Source organism: Bubalus bubalis, chromosome 8 (genome assembly GCF_019923935.1).
Source record: "Bubalus bubalis isolate 160015118507 breed Murrah chromosome 8, NDDB_SH_1, whole genome shotgun sequence".
NCBI lineage: Eukaryota > Metazoa > Chordata > Mammalia > Artiodactyla > Bovidae > Bubalus > Bubalus bubalis.
Genome location: NC_059164.1, coordinates 110200338 through 110227746, shown reverse-complemented (window position 1 = coordinate 110227746; position 27409 = coordinate 110200338). Strand labels below are relative to the sequence as shown.

At 40.0% G+C, this 27409-nt stretch overlaps 1 protein-coding gene across 1 annotated transcript in view; it reads right to left on the bottom strand.

Annotated features, from left to right (window-relative positions):
- The window catches only part of CNTNAP2 (contactin associated protein 2), a 2308807-nt gene that overhangs the window by 1071180 nt on the left and 1210218 nt on the right, over positions 1-27409 (bottom strand). Inside the window, exon 9 of the mRNA XM_025292067.3 lies at positions 26348-26497. Within this exon, the coding sequence (XP_025147852.3) occupies positions 26348-26497 (150 nt within the window). The remainder of the gene's footprint in view (positions 1-26347; positions 26498-27409) is intronic.

Sequence of the window (27409 nt, the reverse complement as noted above, 5' to 3'; positions counted from 1 at the left end):
ATCCCAGGGACGGGGGAGCCTGGTAGGCTGCTGTCTATGGGGTCGCACAAAGTCGGACACGACTGAAGCGACTTAGCAACAGCAGCATCAAGGTCAGATTATCTCCCTGTAAGCTAAAAAAGGTACTTTAGTTTAAGGGTCAGGAAGAGGGGCAGGATTCTCTGAGGCAGGCCATTATGTATGATTATAATAACAAAAGCAGCAACAAACAATAATTAAATTAAAACAAAACAAAACAAAAAACAGATCTAGCATAGAAGAGTCAAAATTCATTCCCTTATTAAACAAGCATGGCCTCCAAGTCATGCCCATTCAGTGACTAAAGTAGTCCTAGGAACTAATCTCTCTATCAGCAGGAGTCTGGAATGCATGCAATCCACCAAAAGGGCATAAACTAATGACCTTTCCAGATACAACCATGTAGGAAAAGTGGGCAAAGAGGAACCTCTCAAAGAGGAAAAACTTGGGTCATGGTGGGCACTGGAAAAATAGTCTCTTTTTAATAAGATTTGCAAATTGCTATGGACCAGTGACAACTGTATGTTTCTCATGCTTTTATTTTCAAAAGAGGAATATGTATATTGCAGCTATCAGGTCTTTCCTTTATATATCATTGGACCACAATTTTGATGTAGAGTTATTCAGAAAATGTGGATCTAAGTTGGATGCAGTAACATAAGATTTTATTTTTGTCTCACTTAAGACACATAAAAATGCTCTATATATGAGAAGAAGGGTGAAAATGGGTATTTACATTTGTTATATGCTGCCAGCTTTCCCCACTATCTGTTTGTAAGATCTTCTGAGTAATAAAGTCCCTTCCTTTTAGCTGGGCGGATGGCTTCTTTCAGAGCTGTGTTTCCCAGGCTGTGGTGGTACTAGGTATGGCTATGTGACTAATTTCTGGCTGACAGATGTCTGTAGAAGTGTCCTAGGTACCTTTCAGGAAATGCTTTTAAGGAGATAAGATCCACTCCTCTTTCTTTTTTCTTTCCCCAGTCTGGAATGGGGATGTGATGGCCAGAGCTTAAGAAGACATCTTGAACCATGAGAAAGAAGCAATGGAATTGTCAAGTTACAACTTACAGGATAAATCCAGTCTACCACTGTGTTTGTAAATAAAGTTTCATTGGAATATAACCACACCCATTTGTTTACATATCATCTAATGTCTCCATGCTACAATAGCAGAATTAAATAGCTGGGACAGAGTTCCTATGGCTCACAAAGCTTAAAAGTTTTACTCTTAAGAAAAAAGTGTAACTGAATAAGAAAAATAAACTGTGGAAAATTCTGAAAGAGATAGGAATACCAGACCACCTGATCTGCCTCTTGACAAATTTGTATGCAGGTCAGGAAGCAACAGTTAGAACTGGACATGGAACAACAGACTGGTTCCAAATAGGAAAAGGAGTACATCAAGGCTGTATATTGTCACCCTGCTTATTTAACTTACATGCAGAATACATCATGAGAAATGCTGGGCTGGAAGAAGCACAAGCTGGAATCAAGATTGCCAGGAGAATTATCAATAACCTCAGATATGCAGACGACACCACCCTTATGGCAGAAAGTGAAGAGGAACTAAAGAGCCTCTTGATGAAAGTGAAAGAGGAGAGTGAAAAAGTTGGCCTAAAGCTCAACATTCAGAAAACGAAGATCATGGCATCTGGTCCCATCACTTCATGGGAAATAGATGCGGAAACAGTGGAAACAGTGTCAGACTTTATTTTTGGGGGCTCCAAAATCACTGCAGATGGTGATTGCAGCCATGAAATTAAAAGACGCTTACTCCTTGGAAGGAAAGTTATGACCAACCTAGATAGCATATTGAAAAGCAGAGATATCACTTTGCCAACAAAGGTCTGTCTAGTCAAGGCTATGGTTTTTCCAGTAGTCATGTATGGATGTGAGAGTTGGACTGTGAAGAAAGCTGAGCACTGAAGAATTGATGCTTTTGAACTGTGGTGTTGGAGAAGACTCTTGAGAGTCCCTTGGACTGCAAGGAGATCCAACCAGTCCATTCTGAAGGAGATCAGCCCTGGGATTTCTCTGGAAGCACTGAGGCTAAAGCTGAAACTCCAATACTTTGGCCACCTGATGTGAAGAGTTGACTCACCAGAAAAGACCCTGATGCTGGGAGTGATTGGGGGCAGGAGAAGAAGGGGACCACAGAGGATGAGATAGCTGGATGGCATCACCGACTCTATGGACATGAGTTTGAGTAAACTCTGGGAGTTGGTGATGGACAGGGAGGCCTGGCATGCTGTGATTCATGGGGTCCCAAAGTGTTGGACATGACTGAGCGACTGAACTGAACTGAACAAGACCCTATGGAACCTTCCCATAATAGACTTCCCCACACCTTCTCTGCCTCTCAGTTGTAGATATGCTTTAGTCTTCCAGGCCTTCCCTGAGCCACAAAAGGATGGCTCAAGAATTAATGATTTCCAATATTCTGGGAGGTGGGTCATAGAGGATCCTGCTGTGATGTATGTCAGAGAGTGTTTTTCCTATGTTCTCCTCTAGGAGTTTTATAGTTTCTGGTCTTATGTTTAGATCTTTAATCCATTTTGAGTTTATTTTTGTGTATGGTGTTAGAAAGTGTTCTAGTTTCATTCTTTTACAAGTGGTTGGCCAGATTTCCCAGCACCACTTGTTAAAGAGATTGTCTTTAATCCATTGTATATTCTTGCCTCCTTTGTCAAAGATAAGGTATCCATATGTGTGTGGATTTATCTCTGGGCTTTCTATTTTGTTCCATTGATCTATATTTCTGTCTTTGTGCCAGGACCATACTGTCTTGATAACTGTGGCTTTGTAGTAGAGCCTGAAGTCAGGTAGGTTGATTCCTCCAGTTCCATTCTTCTTTCTCAAGATCGCTTTGGCTATTCGAGGTTTTTTGTATTTCCATACAAATTGTGAAATTATTTGTTCTAGCTCTGTGAAGAATACCGTTGGTAGCTTGATAGGGATTGCATTGAATCTATAAATTGCTTTGGGTAGTATACTCATTTTCACTATATTGATTCTTCTAATCCATGAACACGGTATATTTCTCCATCTAAATGACCCAATCAAAATATGGGCCAAAGAACTAAATAGACAGTTCTCCAAAGAAGACATACAGATGGCTAACAAACATGAAAAGATGGTCAACATCACTCATTATCAGAGAAATGCAAATCAAAACCACTATGAGGTACCATTTCACACCAGTCAGAATGGCTGCAATCCAAAAGTCTACAAGCAATAAATGCTGGAGAGAGTGTGGAGAAAAGGGAACCCTTTTACACTGTTGGTGGGAATGCAAACTAGTACAGCCACTATGGAGAACAGTGTGGAGATTCCTTAAAAAACTGGAAATAGAACTGTCTTATGATCCAGCAATCCCACTACTGGGCATACACACTGAGGAAACCAGAAGGGAAAGAGACATGTGTACCCCAATGTTCATTGCAGCACTGTTTACAATAGCCAGGACATGGAAGCAACCTAGATGTCCATCAGCAGATGAATGGATAAGAAAGCTGTGGTACATATACACAATGGAGTACTACTCAGCCATTAAAAAGAACACATTTGAATCAGTTCTAATGAGGTGGAAGAAACTGGAGCCTATTATACAGAGTGAAGTAAGCCAGAAAGAAAAACACCAATACAGTATACTAATGCATATATGGAATTTAGAAAAATGGTAACAATAACCCTGTATACGAGACAGCAAAAGAGACACTGATGTATAGAACAGTCTTATGGACTCTGTTGGAGAGGGAGAGGGTGGGAAGATTTGGGAGAATGACATTGAAACATGTGTAATATCATGTATGAAACGAGTTGCCAGTCCAGGTTTGATGCACGATACTGGATGCTTGGGGCTGGTGCACTGGGACGACCCAGAGGGATGGTGTGGGGAGGGAGGAGGGAGGAGGGTTCAGGATGGGGAGCACATGTATACCTGTGGCGGATTCGTTTTGATGTTTGGCAAAACTAATACAGTGTTTGAGGTTTAAAAATAAAATAAAATTAAAAAAAAAAGAATTAATGATTGAAAGAATGTGAACATATAGTAACAACACAACAAAAACAATAGTTAAGCCAGGAGAATTGCTAACAATTTAAATGATAAATCAGCCATATAGAGTCACAGACTCTTTAGTTCCTCCCTGAAGGACATAGATAACAGTTTGATGTGCATTTCTGAGTTGTTCTACAGATATTAAAACTCTCATCATATGGAAGAAGTTAACTGCATGATGACCATGAGCACAGAGCACCCATACTGGCTGGAGCCTGAGGACTGATGATATTAACCCCAAGGATACCTGCTACCTTACTATTAACCAGTCAGAGAACTGTGCGCAAGCTGATCATCCTGCCTTTAAAACACGTTCCCTGAAACCCCTTGGGAAATTCAGGTCTTTTAGCATTAGCTTCGCAGATTCCTTGCCTGGCATCTGCAGTAAACATCGTGCTTTCTTTCATCACAACCCAGTGTCAATAGAGTGACTTTATTGCACCCAGGTGAGCAGACACAAATTAGGTTCAGTAGCAAAAGGTTTGATGATGCCTGAGACAGAAGAATCCACATTCCTCAACACCACAAAGATCATAGTAGCACTTTCAGACTGTTTAAGCCAGTAATCAGTTGAGTTTCTGTCAAATACTGCTGAACGTTATCCTAATACACTTGAATTTCTTTTTTTCTATCCAAAGATAATATTTTTATTGCTGTATTTTTTACAATATAGAAATCCTACATTTAACATTACTCACATGAACATGCAAAGAAAAAATACATTTAACTGATAGTTACCATTAGACAGTTTTACATATATTCAAAAATTAACTTCCCTTCAGATAAAAGTGTATATATACTTAACATTTTTTAAGAAGTATAATTGACTAAAATTTTGGAAATTCTTGATTCAGTAAAAGCCTTCTTTTATTAAATCTATCTGACACACTGTGTTAATGGATATCCTATTTCAGGAAGCAGTATCTGTCCACCAATGGGCAAAAAACAAGTTTTGTTAAATAAAAATTTTATCAGCAATTTTCACAATAAAAATACACTATTAATGTTAAAATAATTTTATTTTGTCCATTTGTACTTTTAAAAATAATCCCAACAAACTGTATTTTCTCTCTCCCATTCTGCACCTTCTTATACTTGTTTTTAGGTGACTTAACTCAGGGCTTCCCAGGTGGCTCAGTGGTAAAGAAACCGTCTACAGTGCAGGAGACCTGGGTTTGATCCCTGGGTTAGGGAGATTCCCTGGCGAAGGAAATGGCAACCTGATTCAACCTGATCCAATATTCTTGCCTGGGAAATCCCATGGACAGAGGAACCTAGTGGGCTACAGTCCCTGGGATTGCAAAAGTGTCAGACATCATTTATTGACTAAACAACATCAACAACAACTTAATTCAGGTCTCATATCTTCCATGAAACCTATGGAAATTTTCCCTTTTAAAATTCAACAATATTGTAAAACTTTGCTTTGCTTTTATGAATTAAATTTTACTAAGATTCACTTTGTCCTTCTCTCTTTCTTCATACAATCACCTTACAAAACATTTCTATTTAATTTTAGAAGTTGTTTCTATCCATATAAAAATCTTCTTTAATTTTGATTTATCATTTCTCCCCAATTTTTTCTTTTGTATTTCTAATTTTCCAGTTGATGAGATTAGATTTGCATCATTACACAGTGTTTTATTATTTTCTAATGCTGAATTTTCCTCTCTTTTAATTTTAGCCTCCATTTTATGGAGTCTAGGATTTTGATTATCAGAATCCAATAAATATCTCTTTTCCTCCCGCATTCGCCCCAAATCATTGCCTAAATCAGTGTTTCTCAAAGTATGCAGAGAGAAAACTACAGGCACTGAGATCACCCAGGAAAATGTCCAGCTATCCCTCAAAATATTAAACATAGAATTACTATATAACTCAGAAATTTCATTCCTAAGCATATACTCAAAAGAAAGAAAAATAAGTGCATGCAAAATCTTATACACAAATGTTCACAAAAGCACCATTCATAATAGCCAAAAACTGGAAACAATCCAAAGTCACATCAATTGATGAATGGATAAATAAAATGTAATATAAATGTAAAATAAATATTTTTTGCAAATAAATAGGAATAAAATATTTTATACATGCTACAATTAAACACATGCTGAAAACATTATGCTAAACAAAAGAAAAAAGTGAAAGTTGCTCAGTCACGTCTGACTCTGACTCCGACTCTTTTTGACCCCATGGACCATAGCGTGCCAGGTTCTTCTGTCCATGGAATTCTCCAGGCAAGAATAATGGAATGGGTAGCTATTCCCGTCTCCAGGGGATCTTCCCAACCCAGGGATGGAACCCAGGTTTCCCACATTGTAGGCGGATTCTTTACCATCTGAGCCACTAGGGAAGCTCAAAAGGAAAGAAGCCAGTCATAAAAGACAACCGACTATGTGATTCCATTTATGTAAAATATTCAGAATCGGCAAATCTAAACACAAAAAGTAGATTGGTAGTTGCCTATGGCTGGGGGTATTCTAGGAGAATGCTGAGTGGCTCCTAATGAATTTGGGATTTTTACTTGGGGCCGTGAAAATGACCAAAAATTAGATTGTGATGATGTTTACACAATGTTGCAAATACACTAAAAAGCATGAATTGCATACATTAAATGGTGGATTTTATGGTAGATGAATCATAGCTCAATAAAGTAGTTAAGACAAAAAAAAGTTGCCTGGATGCTTGACTAAAATGCAGATTTCTGGACCCTACCTCAGACCTACTGAATTAAATTTTTACCAACACTTAAACTCTTTTATAAAAAGCACTCTAGAATATTTTTAGGCTCATTAAGTAGTGAGAGCTTGTTCTAAATCATGTATTACCTTAACAAATATACAAATTCACTACTTATCCATACTTGATTCAGTGGTTAACTTTGCACCAGCCTGGCAAACAGTAGAACTACTTCTATTTCTTCTAAGCTCTGACTTGACAGGTTTTTACCTCTCAGCTTCACTCAGCCTGATTACTTGGATTTCTGCCCTGAAGAACTGAAACTTCTTTCTCTTTTGATCTTTCAATTTTTTTCCACATACAACATTAACAACAAATCTTCCAGAAGCCAGTCTCCCTTTACATATGCTTTCTGCCCTTTAAATATTCTTTTCTTTGACATACTAAACAAAGGTCATTCTAGTCAAGGCTATGGTTTTTCCTGTGGTCATGTATGGATGTGAGAGTTGGACTGTGAAGAAAGCTGAGTGCTGAAGACTTGATGCTTTTGAACTGTGGTGTTGGAGAAGACTCTTGAGGGTCCCTTGGACTGCAAGGAGATCCAACCAGTCCATTCTGAAGGAGATCAGCCCTGGGATTTCTCTGGAAGCACTGAGGCTAAAGCTGAAACTCCAGTACTTTGGTCACCTCATGTGAAGAGTTGACTCATTGGAAAAGACTCTGATGCTGGGAGGGATTGGGGGCAGGAGGAGAAGGGGACAACAGAGGATGAGATGGCTGGATGGCATCACTGACTCGATAGACGTGAGTCTGGGTGAACTCCGGGAGATGGTGATGGACAGGGAGGCCTGGCATGCTGCGATTCATGGGGTCACAAAGAGTTGGACACGACTGAGTGACTGAACTGAACTGAACTGAAACCTAAAACCATGTATACACATTGAATTCTGGAGTCACATTACTTAGTTTGTTCAATAACCCACAGATAATAGAAAAAAGAAATCTGAAGATGTTAAAGAATTTAGTTCTATTGATGACTTTCTGGGGTGTCTAGATTTTCCCAATAGTAACATCACATGGTGCACCACTGGCAGAGAACATCTTCATTCGGATTTCATATTTGCTCACTGTTTGATTCATTAATGGTCTGTGAAAGCAGAGGTTTCCACCCAACCTCAGGCCTCTGTGAAATAAGAGTGAGTGTTCTTATCATTAAAGATTAGATTCACTGAAGCAATGATGCTGTAGCATTTTTAGCACTTATTATTTTTGGCACTAATTGTGTTAATTGCAAGGAAGGAAGATCAGAGGACCCAGATACTGGAAAGGCTTAGGAAGGTTTTGTGGAGAAGGCAATGGCACCCCACTCCAGTACTCTTGGCCTGGAGAATCCCATGGACAGAGGAGCCTGGTAGGCTGCAGTCCATGGGGTCGCTAAGAGTTGCACATGACTGAGCAACTTTGCTTTCACTTTTCACTTTCATGCATTGCAGAAGGAAATGGCAACCCACTCCAATATTCTTGCTTGGAGAATCCCGGGGATGGAGGAGCCTGTTGGGCTGCCATCTATAGGGTCGCACAGAGTCAGACACAACTGAAGCAACTTAGCCACAGCAGCAGGAAGGTTTTGATGGGAAAGCTATTAGAAATGATATAATTTAAGGGCTAGACACTGAATTTGATTGAGATGAATATTATTTGGAAGGTCTTTGACTTAAATTCTCACATTCTCAACCCCACTTCCCATATCAGAGAAGACTTGAAATTTTAACCTTAGAGATTCGTCATATTTTAGGGTCTTAAAGGCAGAGTGCCTTACAAATTCCTTAATACTTAAACTTCCCTTGGGAAATAGATAGCAATTTCTAATTATTTGAGGGATAGCTAATCGCTAACATAGGCAAGTGGGAATCCAAAAGGTTGCCATTTCCTTCTCCACCAAAAGTAAGAGAAATGTTGGGGGGGAGGGGGGAAGGTGAGAAATTAGCAAATGCTCTACTTAGCTACTTGTTGGATAAGCCAGACTGGAAACACTAGTTTAAGTCTGCGGTCTTCTTTAAAAACTCAATGATGGGAAAAAAGAAAAGAAAAAAACAACTACACACCCAGAAAGAACTTACTTTCAAGTTGAAAAGGAAAGTTTACATATAAATAACTGACTGCTTAAAAGAGAAAATAATAATAAAACAAGGAGGCAAATACAATAAACAATTTGGTGGTTTAGTTGCTAAATCACGTCCGACTCTTGCGACCCCATGGACTGTAGCCTGCCAGCACGATTATAGGCACTGGATTCCATTTTGGTTTCATTTTTGCACATACAGGAATATTATTACTTGAATTTTCCATAGTTAAAAAAAAAAAACAAGTACGTAAATTCATTTCTATTTGTTTGGCCATAGAAAATTAGGAATGTGGATAGAAATAGCAACTTTATTAGAAAACAAAATAAAATTTCTCTCTGGTTTAGAAAAAAGTTCTATGGGAGAACTTTCTAAAATTATCTTTTGTGTATCATTAATCAATAACTTGAGTGCCCAAGATCACCCAGGTGCCGGTCATGTCTCCCTTCCTGTTTGAGGAGCAGAGTTGGTTAGTCTAATTAAGGTCCACAGGTGTTCTCCTGATGAGGCCATGCTCCCCCAGGCTACCCCAGTTAAGTACTGGGAAGAGCAAGAGAACCAGAGTCAGGCCATTTGTGATGGATGTGGGACTCTAACAGTATTTTTTCAAGAACTCTGGCTGACACTGTCTCAGCACTTCGCCACAACCTGGACTTTTGCCTACACAGTCCTCCTTCTCCCTCACTCTTTCTTCAGGTATCAGACTTCCTCTTCCTCTTTCGGGTCAGGAAGATCCCCTGGAGAATGAAATGGCAACCCACTCCATTATTCTTCCCTAGAGAATCCCATGGACAGAGGAGCCTGATGGGCTACAGTCCACCGGGTCACAAAGAGTCAGACATGACTTAGCAACTAAACAACGACTAAACAACGTCCTCTTTTACTCCTCTGTCCTTTAGAGACGTTTTGCTCAGTACATCTTTCAGTATCTAATTCTGCCTTAACATCTGTTTCTCGAAGCACCTGAACTGACACATTATTCATGAAAAAAAGTATAAATGTCTTTTTCTTTTTTGGTAAAGCATTGTAAAATCAACAGAATAGGGTAATCTGTAGAAATATTATGTTCTCCAAATAATAACCCAAAGCACATATCTCATATTTGCATGAGACATACAAGTCATCACAGTTTTAAAATCTGCAAATTTTTTTCAGCTTAAAAGCATTTTAGATACAGAAAATAATTTCTAAAAGAGATATACAAAAAAATGATATTCAGTTTACATACTTATAGAGTTAACTGTGTTATTTCCGCAGCCAAAACATTATGCTCTTTGAGTGTAGTGATTGTAAAATAACAAAATTAATACAAGGAGGAAAACACTTAAAAAAAATCCAGAGTAACAACGATAAATAGTCATAAGGTTAAGACAATTTCTGCAAGTCAAAGAGTTTTTATAATTTCATGATTTGTTTTTTCCTTTGGAAAACTACTTACAATTCTCTCTTAAATCTGAATATTCCCAAGGCAAGTCAGTCTTAAGATCCAGAAAAAGGCAAGGACATGTAGAATATCACAATATTTCTGATGATAATTAGCCTAAATCATAGTTCTCATCAATTTTATTTCTAGGAGGTATAAAAAGCTCTTTGGAATTGGGGGCTATGCTTTGAGTATTTTCTTATCTCCAACAGAGAAACAGTTTCTGGTGTGGTTAATATATTTAATTTCACTGTGCAATTCCCTTCCTCTTCTGTGCCCTTTTCTTTTATGCATGTAATTGGAAAACAAACTAAAATGAACAAAAGTTCTTTAGGAATTGGATTGAAAAGGAAATGTCTTTTCATGTTAACATTCTCCTAATGGAAAGAAATGGCTTTAAAATGTATTTTTAAAAGTGGGGAAAATAATTTGCTTAGAATAGCAAATATTGATCTAATATTTTTATGGCAAGTAGTTGTTATTGAACAACCAAATTCTTTTAAAGAAATTAATAATTGAGAAAATATCTAGGTCAATTCACTACAGGTATGCAGATGACACCACCCTTATCGCAGAAAGTGAAGAGGAACTGAAAAGTCTCTTGATGAAGGTGAAAGAGGAAAGTGAAAAAGTTGGCTTAAAGCTCAACATTCAGAAAACGAAGATCATGGCATCTGGTCCCATCACTTCATGGGAAATAGATGGGGAAACAGTGGAAATAGTGGCAGACTTTATTTTTTCAGGCTCCAAAATCACTGCATATGGTGACTGCAGCCATGAAATTAAAAGACGCTTACTCCTTGGAAGGAAAGTTATGACCAACCTAGATAGCATATTCAAAAGCAGAGACATTACTTTGACAACAAAAGTTCATCTGGTCAAGGCTATGATCTTTCCAGTGGTCATGTATGAATGTGAGAGTTGGACTGTGAAGAAAGCTGAGTGCCGAAGACTTGATGCTTTTGAACTGTGGTGTTGGAGAAGACTCTTGAGAGTCCCTTGGACTGCAAGGAGATCCAACCAGTCCATTCTGAAGGAGATCAGCCCTGGGATTTCTCTGGAAGCACTGAGGCTAAAGCTGAAACTCCAGTACTTTGGTCACCTCATGTGAAGAGTTGACTCATTGGAAAAGACTCTGATGCTGGGAGGGATTGGGGGCAGGAGGAGAAGGGGATGACAGAGGATGAGATGGCTGGATGGCATCACTGACTGGATGGATGTGAGTCTGAGTGAACTCCGGGATTGGTGATGGACAGGGAGGCCTGGCGTGCTGCGATTCATGGGGTCGCAAAGAGTCAGACACGACTGAGTGACTGAACTGAACTGAACTGAGGAAAGACCAACTCCCTGAAGTTGAATAAGAGAAAAACAATCATGTGTAAGAATGAACCAGGGTGAAAGAATAAAAGCACACAGGAAAAATATAAAATAAAAATTAATGAATGCATTTAAAAGCAATAAAAGAAAAATGAATTCCAGGTATTATATAATGTTCAGTTCAGTTCAGTCACTCAGTCATGTCCAACTCTTTGCGACCCCTTGAACACCAGGCCTCCCTGTCCATCACCAACTCCCGGAGTTCACTCAGACTTATGTCCATGGAGTCGGTGATGCCATCCAGCCATCTCATCCTCTGTTGTCCCCTTCTCCTCTTGCCCCCATTTCCTCCCAGCATCTGAGTCCTTTCCAATGAGGCTCTTCGCATGAGGTGGCCAAAGTACTGGAGTTTCAGCTTTAGCATCATTCCTTCCAAAGAACAACCAGGACTGATCTCCTTTAGAATGGACTGGTTGGATCTCCTTGCAGTCTAAGGGACTCTCAAGAGTCTTCTCCAACACCACAGTTCAAAAGCATCAAGTCTTCAGCACTCAGCTTTCTTCACAGTCCAACTCTCACATCCATACATGACTACTGGAAAAACCATAGCCTTGACCAGATGGACCTTTGTTGTCAAAGTAATGTCTCTGCTTTTGAATATGCTATCTGTGTTGGTCATAACTTTCCTTCCAAGGAGTAAGCATCTTTTAATTTCATGGCCGCAGTCACCATCTGCAGTGATTTTGGAGCCCCCCCAAAATAAAGTCTGCCACTGTTTCCATTGTTTCCGCATCTATTTCCCATGAAGTGATGGGATGAGATGCCATGACCTTTGTTTTCTGAATGTTGAGCTATAAGCCAACTTTTTCACTCTTCACTTTCACTTTCATCAAGAGGCTTTTTAGTTCCTCTTCACCTTCTGCCATCAGGGTGGTGTCATCTGCATATCGAGGTTATTGATATTTCTCCCAGCAATCTTGATTCCAGCTTGTGCTTCTTCCAGCCCAGCGTTTCTCATGATGTACTCTGCATAGAAGTTAAATAAGCAGGGTGACAATATACAGCCTTGACGTACTCCTTTTGCTATTTGGAACCAGTCTGTTGTTCCATGTCCAGTTCTAACTGTTGCTTCCTGACCTGCATATAGGTTTCTCAAGAGGCAGGTCAGGTGGTCTGGTATTCCCATCTCTTTCAAAATTTTCCACAGTTTATTGTGATCCACACAGTCAAATGCTTTGGTATAGTCAATAAAGCAGAAATAAATGTTTTTCTGTAACTCTCTTGCATTTTTGATGATCCAGCAGATGTTGGCAATTTGATCTCTGGTTCCTCTGCCTTTTCTAAAACCAGCTTGAACATCTGGAAGTTCACAGTTCACATATTGCTGAAGCCTGGCTTGGAGAATTTTGAGCATTACTTTACTAGTGTGTGAGATGAGTGCAATTGTGTGGTAGTTTGAGCATTCTTTGGCATTGCCTTTCTTTGGGATTGGAATGAAAACTGACCTTTTCCAGTCTGTGTCCACTGCTGAGTTTTCCAAATTTGCTGGCATATTGAGTGCAACACTTTCACAGCATCATCTTTCAGGATTTGAGATAGCTCAACTGGAATTCCATCATCTCCACTAGCTTTGTTTGTGGTGATGCTTTCTAAGGCCCACTTGACTTCACATTCTAGGATGTCTGGCTCTAGGTGAGTGATCACACCATCATGATATATAATGTTAGCCAATCCAAATCAAATTAAACTATTAACAAATTGCAGGAATCCCTAAGGTTCTCATTTCTCGTTCTGCAATTTAACAAATTGTTAGTTGGGAAATCATGACTCTTGCCAATAATACTAAACTAGTCTTTTAAAGGGACAAATATTGCACAAAGTAAGATGGGCATCCAAATATTTTAATATTAATAAATGATGTTCAATACTATATAAATGTAGGTTATGGCTAACTTTCATTTTATTTTTTAAAGGGCAGTAAATAACTTATCTCTCAACCCCCTCTAAGCTCAGTATAGTCAGACCATGGATGGAAGAAAGACCAAGAAAACTGATTATGACTAGTGCATGCTTTCAAGTGAGAAGTCTATCCACTAGAAGTTTATATGTAAACTCACACGTTTAAAGGCCATTTATTTTATAGCAGTTGCTTAGCTTTGAGTCGCTGTTCTCCATTTGCCTGTTTCTGAGTGATAAATGCAGTCCTCAAATTGGAGACTGACTGTAATGTTAGTTGGCCAAGTCTGGTTTTAAATGCGTAGATTCTTGACTCTTGCTATACCCCTGATGTAATGCAGCACAAAGGGGATCAGGGCAAGACTTGAGAGGTTTGAAAACAAATTCAGAACCCGCTGAGGAGACAGAGGATGCAGGGAACTATGAAAGTGTGTGTGTGTGTGTGTGTGTGTGTGCGCACATGTGTGTGTGTGAATGTTGGGGGGATTAGTTCATGGTCCCATTTTGGGGAGGAGGAATGACAGGTTACTGCATGGATCCAACACCAACAGCAGTTTCTGATGCACAATCAGAAACAATCTTTAGGGAAATGTTGTCAGGTGGACCACAAAGCACAGAAGGGGAAAGGGAAGTGTGGAGGCAAGGGTGAGCTCAAGGCTTTTGGTCAGGCTGACTGGTGTCATCCTGACTCTGTTTTGTATATTACAGCCCATAGCTGACCTGTCAGCCAGTCCTACAGGCTTGACTTCCAACAAAGTATTCAGAGTTGACCGCTTCGCACCTCTCCACTAGACTGTCTTCCTTTCTTCCCTTATCTTCTGGGAATATAGTCTCCACTGCTTTCACTAAGCTGCTCTCTCATCTGGCTAGAGTCTTTTCTTCCAAACAGCAGCCTTACAGATTAGATTAAATTATGCCATTCAGTGATTCAATCTTCAAACAGCCGCCCACCTCACTCCCCGACCTCTGGGGATATAATGTCTGATGATGTGAGGTGAAGCTGATACAATAAAAACACGAATAACGTGGACAGTAAGTGTAAGGCGCTTGACTCATCCCCAAACCATTCCCCTCCTCCCTGTCCATGGAAAAACTGTCTTCCGTGAAACCAGACCCTGGTGCCAAAAAGGCTGGGGACTGCTGGTGTAAAACACCCTACCCAGTCCAGCCTTCGAAGGCTCACATTCCTGAAGGTGTGTGCCCCCCTTTTCCCAAGGCCTCTGTGCTCTCTCATCTGTGTAGTATTTACACGGCCTTTTCTCTCTACCAGAGATGCTATTCTCCACCTCTCCTCATGGTGTGTTTCCTCACCTCAGGTGCCATCTCCTCAATTCAGAATTCCCCCGCCAAATTACCTTAAAAAGTAATCTTCTACATGGCCCTTCCATAAGACCTTCCTTACCCCTTATCAAATTTATTTTCTCCAAAATTTCACCAGTTTCTTTATCTCAATTGGAATGAAAGCGAATATTTTTTTTTTCCTGAATGTACACTGCTCTAGCATGAATGACAATGCCCAGTTTTAGTAACTATTTAGGAAACAGAATTATTTGAACCCTAGCTTTACTCCTCATTAGCCATACAGTGGTATGCACACTAGATAACAAAAATTGCATCTGATCTAATAAAAATTATTTTATCTTTAAGACCCTGAAAAGTTATACCTATGAAATATAATACTGGAATACCAGTGGCTGTTTTCTGCCAGCACAATTGGCATTCTTTACCTAAAATTCCCTGCAGGGAGAGGCAAGTGCCAAAAGCTGATACCCTACGTGAGGACAGAAGTCCTCTAGCCCTTTTTGCGTGTAACCATTAAATGTACCCATAAGGGACTGCTGATTAATTTATTCAATTAATAAATACACAATGATAACTATTAAGCATCAGGCATTATTTTTCCAAATGCTTGAGATACACTAGAAAACAAAAACAACCAATATCCTTGTCTTATCACTGCTTATGTCCTAGTGGAGATTCTAATAATAAATAATGAATATATTAAAAAATGAAGGATGTAGAATGTTAGAAAGTGATGAAGTCTTATGTGAGGAGAGGGAAGAAAGTAGAGTGAGACAACATGGATCAGGGATGTTAGGGACAGGAGGGTGTAGGGGACAGAATGTGCTGGAACATATTTTGCAGAAAATGAATTTGATAAGGGGTTCAGTTCAGTTCAGTTCAGTCGCTCAGTTGTGTCCGACTCTTTGTGACCCCATGCATCGCAGCATGCCAGGCCTCCCTGTCCATCACCATCTCCTGGAGTTCACTCAAACTCACATCCATTGAGTCGGTGATATCATCCAGCCATCTCATCCTCTGTTATCCCTTTTTCCTCCTGCCCCAAATCGCCCCCAGCATCAGAGTCTTTTCCAATGAGTCAACTCTTCGCATGAGGTGGCCAAAGTACTGGAGTTTCAGCTTTAGCATCATTCCTTCCAAAGAACACCCAGGGCTGATCTCCTTCAGAATGGACTGGTTGGATCTCCTTGCAGTCCAAGGGACTCTCAAGAGTCTTCTCCAACACCACAGTTCAAAAGCATCAATTCTTCGGCACTCAGCTTTCTTCACAGTCCAACTCTCTCACATCCATACATGAGTACTGGAAAAACCATAGCCTTGACTAGACGGACCTTTGTTGGCAAAGTAATGTCTCTGCTTTTGAATATGCTATCTAAAAAAAAAAAAAAAAAAAAAAAAATATGCTATCTAGGTTGGTCATAACTTTCCTTCCAAGGAGTAAGCGTTTTTTAATTTCATGGCTGCTGTCACCATCTGCAGTGATTTTGGAGCCCAAAAAAATAAAGTCTGACACTAAGGAAGTATATTATGAGAAACGCTGGCTGGAGGAAGCACAAGCTGGAATCAAGACTGCTGGGAAAAATATCAATAACCTCAGATATGCAGATGACACCACCCTTATGGCAGAAAGTGAAGAGGAGCTAAAGAGCTTCTTGATGAAAGTGTAAGAGGAGAGTGAAAAGGCTGTCTTAAATCTCAACATTCAGAAAACTAAGATTGTGGCATCTGGCCCATCACTTCATGGGAAGTAGATGGGGAAACAGTGGAAGCAGTGTCAGACTTTATTTTTTGAGCTCCAAAGTCACCGCAGATGGTGATTGCAGCCATGAAATTAAAAGACGCTTACTCCTTGGAAGGAAAGTTATGACCAACCTAGATAGCATATTCAAAAGCAGAGACATTACTTTGCCAACAAAGGTCCGTCTAGTCAAGGCTATGGTTTTTCCAGTGGTCATGTATGGATGTGAGAGGACTGTGAAGAAAGCTGAGTGCCAAAGAATTGATGCTTTTAAACTGTGGTGTTGGAGAAGACTCTTGAGAGTCCCTTGGACTGCAAGGAGATCCAACCAGTCCATTCTCTAGGGGCTGGTGCACTGGGACGACCCAGAGGGATGGAATGGGGAGGGAGGAGGGAGGAGGGTTCAGGATGGGGAACACATGTATACCTGTGGCGGATTCATTTTGATATTTGGCAAAACTAATACAGTAATGTAAAGTTTAAAAATAAAATAAAATTAAAAAAAATAAAAATAAAGGACATCAGTCCTGGGTGTTCATTGGAAGGACTGAGGCTAAAGCTGAAACTCCAGTACATTGGCCACCTCATGCGAAGAGTTGACTCATTGGAAAAGACTCTGATGCTGGGAGGGATTGGGGGTGGGAGGAGAAAGGGGCGACAGAGGATGAGATGGCTGGATGGCATCACCGACTCGATGGACATGAGTTTGAGTGAACTCCGGGAGTTGGTGATGGACAGGGAGGCCTGGCATGCTGCGATTCATGGGGTCACAAAGAGTCAGACACAACTGAGTGACTGAATTGAACTGAAGGAAGGTCTTATGGAAGGGCCATGTAGAAGATTACATTTAACATAATTTGGCAGAGGAAGCCTGAATTGAGGAGATGGCACCTGAGGTGAAGGAAGACACCACGAGGAGAAGTAGAGAATAGTATCTCTGGCAGAGAGAAAAGGAGAGGGTCTGGCTGTCCTCCTGCAGGAGGTGAGATGAGGGTAAAGTCTCCAAGGAGAAGAGTAAACCAGAGAAGAGTCAAAAAGCAAAACAAAAATCAACAATGACAAAAAAAAAAAAATGTTATAGGGACAACAGAAACAGAACATTTTGGTTGCCTGGGACAGGTTAGAAGTGAGAATTGACTGCAGGGGGACATAAGTGAAATTTCAGGAATTATTGGGGAAATGATTTAAAAACTAGACTGTGCTGATGGCTAACTACTGTATAAATTCAAGGAATTGTACACCTGAAATGTGGATTTTAGCATACGTAAATTTTATCTTAGTAAAATCATTGAAAAGAGAGGAAATAAGAGCTATAACATTAGAAAGGATAAAATGAGACAAAATAGAAAAATATTCATGTAGAAGACTTAGAAATCATAATCAGAAAACTGTAAAATCAGTTTCTTTTATTCCTTTATCTGTACATTAAACCAGACATCTGATTAAATTTTTATTTGATGCCTCAAGCCCAGAATCCAGGACACATAAAAGTACTTTGTGATAGTTTTGCCAACATAGATAGGCTCTTCTGCTCCTGCTAAGTTACTTCAGTCGTGTCTGACTCTGCGTGACCCCAGAGACAGCAGCCCACCAGGCTCCTCTGTTCCTGGGACTCTCCAGGCAAGAATACTGGAGTGGGTTGCCATTTCCTTCTACAATGCATGCATGCATGCTAAGTCGGTTCAGTCGTGTCTCTGTGCGACCCTATGGACAGCAGCCCACCAGGCTCCTCTGTTCCTGGGACTCTCCAGGCAAGAATACTGGAGTGGGTTGCCATTTCCTTCTACAATGCATGCATGCATGCTAAGTCGGTTCAGTCGTGTCTCTGTGCGACCCTATGGACAGCAGTCCACCAGGCTCCTCTGTCCACAGGATTCCCCAGGCAAGAACACTGGAGTGGCTTCCATTAATACCCAGTTATTTGATCAAATGCTCATCTAGGTGCTGTTGTGAAAGTGTTTTGCAAACGTGGTGTAACATCCACATTCAACTGACTTTATATAAAATAGATGATCCTTGACAATGTAACCCTCATCCAACCAGTTGAAAGGTCCTAAGAGCAAAACAGATACGGCTTAGAGTACGTATACATTAACAAGAGAATTGTACAAATAAAGTAAAATGATAACTTTATAAAGAGACACATGGTAATATGAGAACAAAAACTATAAATCCCATGAGGGTAGAGATTCTGTCTCCTTTTTGTATCAATAGGTCACCAGCATCTAGCATAAACCTGAGTTATATGAAGGGCTCCATGGTTTCTTTAGGTATTAATGAATAAATGTAGATCCCTGTTCTATAACAGAAAGATAAATGCATCTTTGGAAAGAAAGTCCTTAAAGATAACCAAGGATTTGGAGAAGCAGGCCAGAAAAAGATAAGATTTACTATTATTTCAACTAGTTAAGAGAAAATTGAACATTGATCTAATAACAGAGTTGAAGGATTTCAATTCCCAAAGTAATATCACATATGTTTTCTTTGAAGGCATTTCTTGTGAAAACACTTAATGTGCAAAACAGCACAGCTACTTGGTATTTATATTTCAAAGATAGAAATTGCCTTACTCCAGGAAGAGACTAGATACATAGCCATGGGTGTCAAGCATGTTCTTCCGAACTTTCCTGGCTGTTTTAAGATAAACAACTCTATGGGAACACTTTATGATATCTTCATGATTCTACGGTTCTATTTTACGGCTCGGTAGATGCACATTATACAAAATTCCAAGACCAGTACAGCATGCCATTAGGATGACAACTTTTTCTTAAATATGCACAATTTTGGAAAGGTCATGTAAACTCTAATGAGGAATGAAAAAACTGTGGGAATTCATCTTCTTTTCATGATACTCTTTTGTATGTGTGTGACTGTTTTATTTCCAGCATGATTATTATCTGTAGCCAGAGTCTACTATCTTTATTTCATTGGTAGTGATAGTTCTCATCATACTACAAATCAAGGTCAAATTCCAAATTCCTATATTTCTGAAAACTTCCAGGTCAGCTAAGCAGAGTGGGTAAACTCTCCCTGCCCCCACCCCCCATCACCTTGTACCTTGTCTTTACATATGGTCCTGCCCCAAGAGTTTGCTAACTCCAAGTCTGTGATAGTTCCTTTTATGTGTCAACTTGAGTGGGTTAAGGGATGGCCAGATAACTGGTAAAACATTATTTGTGGGTGTGTCTGTGAGGGTGTCTCCAAAAGAGATTAGCATTGGAATCAGTAGACTAAGTATGGATGATGGCTCTCATCAAAGCGGGTGGACATCATCTAGTCTGTTGAGAGCCCAAGAGGAAAAAGGAAGGGCAAATTCTCTCTCTCTTTTTTTGGCCTGAGATATCTATATTCTCCTGCCCTTGGATGTTGGATTAGACTTTGGGACTTACACCAGCAGCATTTGAGACTAGGAGTTAAACCACTGGATCCCCAGGGTCTCAGGCCTCTGGACTCTAATGAATTGCACAATCGTATTCCTGGTTCTCTAGCTTGCAGACATCGGATTGTGAGACTTCTGGTCTCCATAACCCTGGGAACCTATTCCTATAATAAATCTTCTTTCTCACTCTCAGACATATATATATATATATATATATATATATGGTTATGTTCTACTGTCTGTTTCTCTGGAGATCCTGATTATTACAAAGTCTAAACTGTATGCTCTTATCCTCGCTAATTGTTTCTTGTACATGGGATATACTTACAAAACAACAATTGCTTTTCATGTCATTTGCACTTCTGTTTTATTTGCACAAAGCTTTCTAATATTTATCAGAGATGAGTTCTCACTCACCATAACTTAGTGTCGTCAGGGAATTTTTTCAGAAATATTTTGTATTGATTTCCTTAAAATTCTATGTGCTTAGTTGCTCAGTCGTGTCTGACTCTTTGCAACCCCATTGACTCTAGCCTGCCAGGCTCCTCTGTCCATGGGGTTCTCCAGGCAAGAATACTGGAGTGGGTTGCCATTTCCTCCTCCAGGGGATCTTCCTGACCCAGGGATTGAACCTGAGTCTTCTGCATATCCTCTATTGGTAGGAGGATTCTTTGCCACTGAGCGACCTGGGAAGACCCCTGCTAACATATCATATAATTTGATAAAACAGTTCTTCCTCCATTTCTTGTGGAAAGTAGCAAAAGGGGGCTAGAAAATATAACTCTGAACAACAGATTTTCTCATAGGTGCAACAACAGTTGGCTCTTCACAGGAAGGAAAACTGGACCCTCAACAGAATGGTCCTGCAAATAGTCTGGTGACAGCCGGGTCAACCCAGGAATTCCTGAGTAACCATGAGGGAAGCCTTTCATGGCTAAGTTGTGGTATGTTTTAGATCACTAAGGACTTCCCTGGTGGCACAGATGGTAAGGTAAAGAATCTGCCTGCAATGCGAGAGACTCAGGTTTGATCACTGGGTTGGGAAGATCCCCTGGAGAACGGAATGGCAACCCCCTCCAGTATCCTTGCCTGGAGAATTCCATGGACAGAGGAGCCTGGTAGGCTACAGTCTGTGCGGTCGCAAATGACTGAGTGACTATCAGATCATTTAGGAAACATTTAGACACTCAAAAGTGTGTGGGGCTGGTGGCATTTTCCCATAATAACAGCCAGCGAACACCAGAACTGGAAACAAACCTTTCATTTGCTTCAGTGAGAACTGCTTTAGATAGATTTATATTTGAGACAGGCTAAGGCCTGCAGCCTGGGATACTTGGCTGCAGTACTGCAATGCTTACATCTGGACTAAGGTCTCCTTGAGGAACACTATACAAAGAAACTATTAGGGAAGACTAAAAATTACTCTGTGCATTTGCAGTTAGGGCAAATTTATGACAAGAAGATACAAAAAGACAAAAAAAAAAAACAAAAAAAAACAAAAAAAAAACACCCACAACGTACCACTTCTGAAGAGCTGAGAGTAAAAACAGGGTGTTGGAACAAAAACAGAATTTTGGAGCAAAAGCAGGATACTGCACATGTCCCCTGCACTCACCGCCAGCAAAGGGGTGGACAAAACACCTGAGCCACCTCTCTGCCCTGACTGGTGGACACAACCCTATCCTCTCCCCTTGTAAGGAACCAGCTTGCCTCACTTCCATAAGCAAGCCAGCAAAAGAACCTGTTGTTTTTCTCTAACTCCGACCTGATGCAGCAGGGGCTCCCATAAAACCTTGCCTGAATTTCCTATTTGGCTTCTGATCAATTTCTACTGACAAAGGAGTCTAAGAACCCTGGTGGGTAACATATTTACATATCAATCTAATAGCTATTTAGAATTCATGCTCTATTTCAATGAGGAGTAAAAGGTTATATGTATGTGGGCTTCCCAGGTGGCACTAGTGGTAAAGAACCTGCCTGAATGCAGGAGACAGGAGAGATTTGTCTGTTTGATCCCTGGGTCTGGAAGATCCCCTGGAGGAGAGCATGGCAACCCATCCAGTATTCTTGCCAGGGAAATCCCATGGCCAGAGGAGCCTGGTGGGCTACAGTCCATAGGATTCCAAAGAGTTGGATATGACTTAAGTGACTTAGCATGCACGCATATGTGTGTGTGTATATATATACACACACACACACAAATGAGCTTAGATTTGTAACTGGGAGGGAATGTGCCCTTTCATTAAACTTTATTAATTCTATTACAATCAGACTCCAGCCAGCCCCCAATCCTATCCCTCCCCGCTTCTCTCTTGCCACTTTCACCTGGTCTGATATTTTGAGAGCTGCCACCGTCAATGTGTTCCTTAGAACTCCCTTTCCGAATAGATTATCTCTGGAACTTTCTTACATCTCCTCTTTGCCCCACAACTCCTTTGGCTTCGTTTCCTTTCAAATTAAAACACAGGGAGAATCAAAATAGCAAACCTAAAAAAAAGTTTTTAAATTTAAAAATCTTTCTACTCTCTCATGACCATGAGCCTTGGCCTGTATCAGAAAGCCAATTATCAGGTAAGCAGTCAATAATAAATTGAATTATTTTGTTTATAATTCTTTTGATTATTAAAATTAATGAAGTGTTATGAAAAGGAATTCAAGCTAGGAAATAGAGAAAAAAGCTAAATCAGTTAAAATAACTTTCTTTGAGGAAACATCCCAAATGAATAATCTTTCTTTTTCTGTTTAGTCCCAAGGAAGAACAAGGCGAGGTAATTCTCTGAGCTTAAACCTCTGATTGAGAGTGTTACGGAGGAGAATTAAGAGCTTTCCTAGGATGAGCAGGGAGCAGGCGTGGAGACAGAGAGCTCCACACTGGGGGGTTCTGACATCCTCTGGTGGCAGAAGCAGCTGCGTGGACAGGACTTAACTTCAAATTAAGCAAACTGTGGACATGTTTAAGGGCAGGGTGCCTTCACTTAAGGCTTTCACCCAGCAGGAAAGCAATTTGATTTTTACTGACTAAGGAGGAAGAAATGCTTTGAGTAGTCAAGCAGTTGGTAAGAGACCCGAGATAAACACATGATCTGAAATCTGAAATTTTCCTTGGAAAGGGCTGTATTGAGTGAGTTTAAAAAAGACCCCAGGTGAACTAGAAAGGCAGTCAGCATTTAGCATTCCCTGGGGTCAGACCTTGTGTTTAACAGGTGATGCTGTATAATGTTCACAGAACAGATTCTATTGCCTATTAACAGATAAAGAAGGTAAGATAAATTATTAAAATGACCTATCAACTAAGTGAAGCCATGGCTCCAAATGAGGTGTGTATGATTCAAAGCTTCCATTGTAGAACAAAGTCAATTCTCTTTTCCACCAGACTAATATTCCTTAAGACATCATCATTACATCTGCGACTTTAAATTTTCAGCACAGATAGCATGAAGTTGCATGTGCGTATTTTAAGTTACAGTCCAGAGGCAGCTAGCATTCTAATCAGGCAGCCACATGCCAGAGGTGGTCACGAGCATGCTCTCAAACACACTGAAGCCACTCCAGACGTGACTGCTGCAGGATTGCTGCTAACTATTCCTGTCATCAGTTTCTGAAAGTCAAGTTGAGTTTTTATTTGTAAAAATGGTGGTTTGTCAATTAGCATAAGTGATAGGTTAATGTTAGGAAAGAGATCTCAGTGGTGAAATTAAAGATATTAAGGATATGTATTTTGGCAAAACGTCTTTTAGAGACAGCCACAAGCTGTGAAAGTGCGATAAGACTCCAGTAAGGTCTGTGGCCTGAGGACACGGAGATGGTCCTAGATTCTGGATCAGTGACTCTGTGCCAGCTATTAGCGTAGGAGCTTTCTATTGCCTGGCACTGGCTCTGAGTGCAGCTGAATTCTGCCTCTAAAATATTGCTACAGCTGCCCAAAGAGGACAGTTTATTCAAGAGAAGGCAAGTTAGAGGGCGAGGATTTCAGGGACCTGACAAAGGAGTTTGTATTAACAGTGTTGTTCTTTTTAAATAAATGTCTGTATGGGCACCAGGGGCTTCCCTGGTGGCTCAGCCGTAGATAATCTGCCTGCCAATGCAGGAGACAATGCAGTTCAATCCCTGGGTTGGCAAGATCTCCTGGAGAGGGAAATGGCAACCCTCTCTAGTATTCTTGCCTTGAAAATCCCATGGACAGAGGAGCCTGGCAGGCTACAGTCCACAGGTTTGCAAAATAATCAGACACGACTTAACGACTAAAGGGCGACAACATGTGTGCCAGACCCTGACTGGGGCTTCCTTTCACTGTTCCATGGTGGAAAAACTTTCTGAGAGTAGCTATTTCTTACCTATCTCACTTGGCAGTGGCTGATGTTGTTTTTCAAAAAGAATCTAGAGATGAATGGAAAGAGTAGCAGGGAAGCATACACACTATCCTATGTGAAATAGATAGCCAATGGAAATTTGCTGTATGACCCAGGGAACTCAAACTGGGGCCCTGTAACAACTCAGAGGGGTAGGAAAGGGTAGAAAGTGGGAAGGAGGTTTGAGAGGGAGAGGACATATGTACTACTATGGCTAATTCATGCAGCTGTATGGTAGAAATAAACCAATATTGAACAGCAATCATCAATCAATTAAAAATAAATAAATATAAAAAGAATCTAATACTCATGCAAACTGGCTAAGTTAGATTTACAATTCTGTTCCTCAGATCCCTTGCTTCAGAATCACCTAAAGTTTAGAATTCTTCAATTTCTTAGCATCCTTCATTCTGAAGTTCTAGGAGTGGGGCCTGAGAATCTGGATTGTGACAAGTTCCTCTAGTGATTCTCCTATGCTCTGAGGATTTAGCCAATGAAGATATAACCAAAGAAGCGTCATGATCATTTGATCACAGTATTTCTCCATGGTAGACCAAAGATCCAAGAGGGAGGAAATATGATCCTGCCCGCCCGGTCTGAAAACCAGAATCAGTAAAGCAATAGTAAATAGAACACTATAAAGCCCTCATATCCTATAAACTCTATGCCATAAATTTGTGTTATAGCTTTTTGCCTACCCATCTAGATGGAAATATATCAAAACTTGTCTTAAGCATTCACCAAGGTCATTCATAGCCAAAGATACTCCACTGTCGTTTGGATGAATCAGGATTATCAATAGCTTTCCAACTGACTATTGTGATCCATTTTCTGACAGCAATGAAATTGTTAGCCAAAAGCCCATCATGTTAAATATGATTTGGGAAAAAAACAAAAAACAAACAAAAAAAACAGTTTAGCTCTTGGGTTACTTTTTTTTTTCACATCAGTAAGTCCAGTTTATTCACTCATAAGACATCTTGTCTGGCTTTCATCTGCTCATCAAATATTTATTGAGAGACTTTTAAAAAACATGTAGCTCTAACTCCCAATGAACAGCCATGGAAGATTAAAGAAGTGGGAGTCTAGTTCAAGACTTCTATCTCTGAGTTGTCACTCATTATCACATTGTGATGGAGAGGGGAGAAATACCCTAGTGCAGGAGTCCAGGTCTTGAATTCTGTGGCTGGCTACAGACTCAGTTTAAGTCTGTAAGCTATACTGTAAGCTATACTGCAAGTCAGTATAGCTCTTAGGGCTTCTATTTCTTCTTTTAGATAATTACAAATAAAATGTTTGCCTCGCTTATTTTTCAGTTTGCTGATTCATTTATCAATATTTATGGGTCATCTACTATATTCCAGGAATTTCTATAGGACCTTGGGGGATACAGTAAGAAACAAGGTAAACAAGATGACTGTTCTCAAGTAGGCTTATTCTCATACTTAGAGAAACAGCCAGCACAAACGGTCAACCAAGTGAGTGTACTTTCTTGGACGCAGACCCTCCAGCCCAGTTAAGACTTCATAAAACATAGCCATGGCCAACAACTTGAGTACAAGCTCAGAAGAGCTGAATCATTTCTGAATTTGCAATCTAGAGAAATTGTGAGATAATATTACCTGTTTGTTCTTTTAAGCCAAACATGAAACTAATTACTAAGGTTTGGAATAATTAGTAACACAGCAATAGATAAGTAATATATAATCCAAGGACATGATTGTTAAGAACAATATTTTAAGAATGAAGGGATTCAGAATCTCATGCTTTATACTTAGAATATTGGCACTAGAAGAAAATGTTGACAGCATGTTAATATTATCATGAAGAAATAATAAATTTACTACTCCTTTTAGTTCAGTAGGATTACAGAATTTGTCTGCTTTTACCTGAGATCTACGGAGTCCACTGAATCAACACAAATACTTCATAATCAAACTTTATTGAAACTCCATTTTTAGCAATGCATTAGTTAGCCAATAAAAAAATGGTAGTCCTACCTCCGAAAAAGTACTTTTCACCAGTTTTAACTTGAAGAGGACTGTTAGTTCGAACTGCTGAGGCTTCATCTCCATCGATAGTGAGAACAGCAAAATTCTCCTTAGCTAGGAAACGGACCTCATGCCACTGGCCATCATTCAACCCAGAACCTGTTAAATACAAGAGGAAAGACCATTTTGTTAAAAGATTATTCAGTTTTAAATAATTTTTAATATCAACACAGCTTTGCAATAAAAATTAATATATTTTGATCTAGGAAAATTCAGTGTAGCTACAATTAATATCTCATATTTCTTTAATATTATAAATTATTCTTTCCTCCACTGGACCAAATAGGGCCTAGCTGTGAAGGAAAATAGAACATGCCATCCCAGAAAATGCTATTTCAGCATATTGATTATTTTGAAAAAAAAAAAAAAGTTACTTAAGAAACAGCCAGCACAATAGGAATACTCTGACACCCTCTTTGTCTCCCTGAAAGCAAAAAGTAAGTCTTTCATGTGAAAAAATTCCCTGCCTGTACTAGGAGGGTAACAGGCTTCCTTATCACCAGGAAGAGAGAAGTTAGAGCCAAGAAGGCTGGATAAACAATCCTTATTCTTCTTAATTTGCTACCCCAAGCCTAAATTTTTGTCAATTCGTCTTCCAGTTTTTTTTTTTTTTTTAATCTTTGTCTAAAAAGGCATAAAATCTGTCCACACTGGTTATTTCTTTGAGTCTCATATTTCTGTGAGCACCATACATACGAAATTATACTTGTTTTCCTGCTGCTAATCTATTTCAATTTAATTATTAAACCAGCCAAAGAACCTCAGTTCAGTTTAGTTTAGTTGCTCAGTAGTGTCCGACTCTTTGCGACGCCATGAATCGCAGCACGCCAGGCCTCCCTGTCCATCACCAACTCCCAGAGTTCACTCAGACTCACGTCCATCGAGTCAGTGATGTCATCCAGCCATCTCATCCTCTGTCGTCCCCTTGTCCTCCTGCCCCCAATGCCTCCCAGCATCAGAGTCTTTTCCAATGAGTCAACTCTTCGCATGAGGTGGCCAAAGTACTGGAGT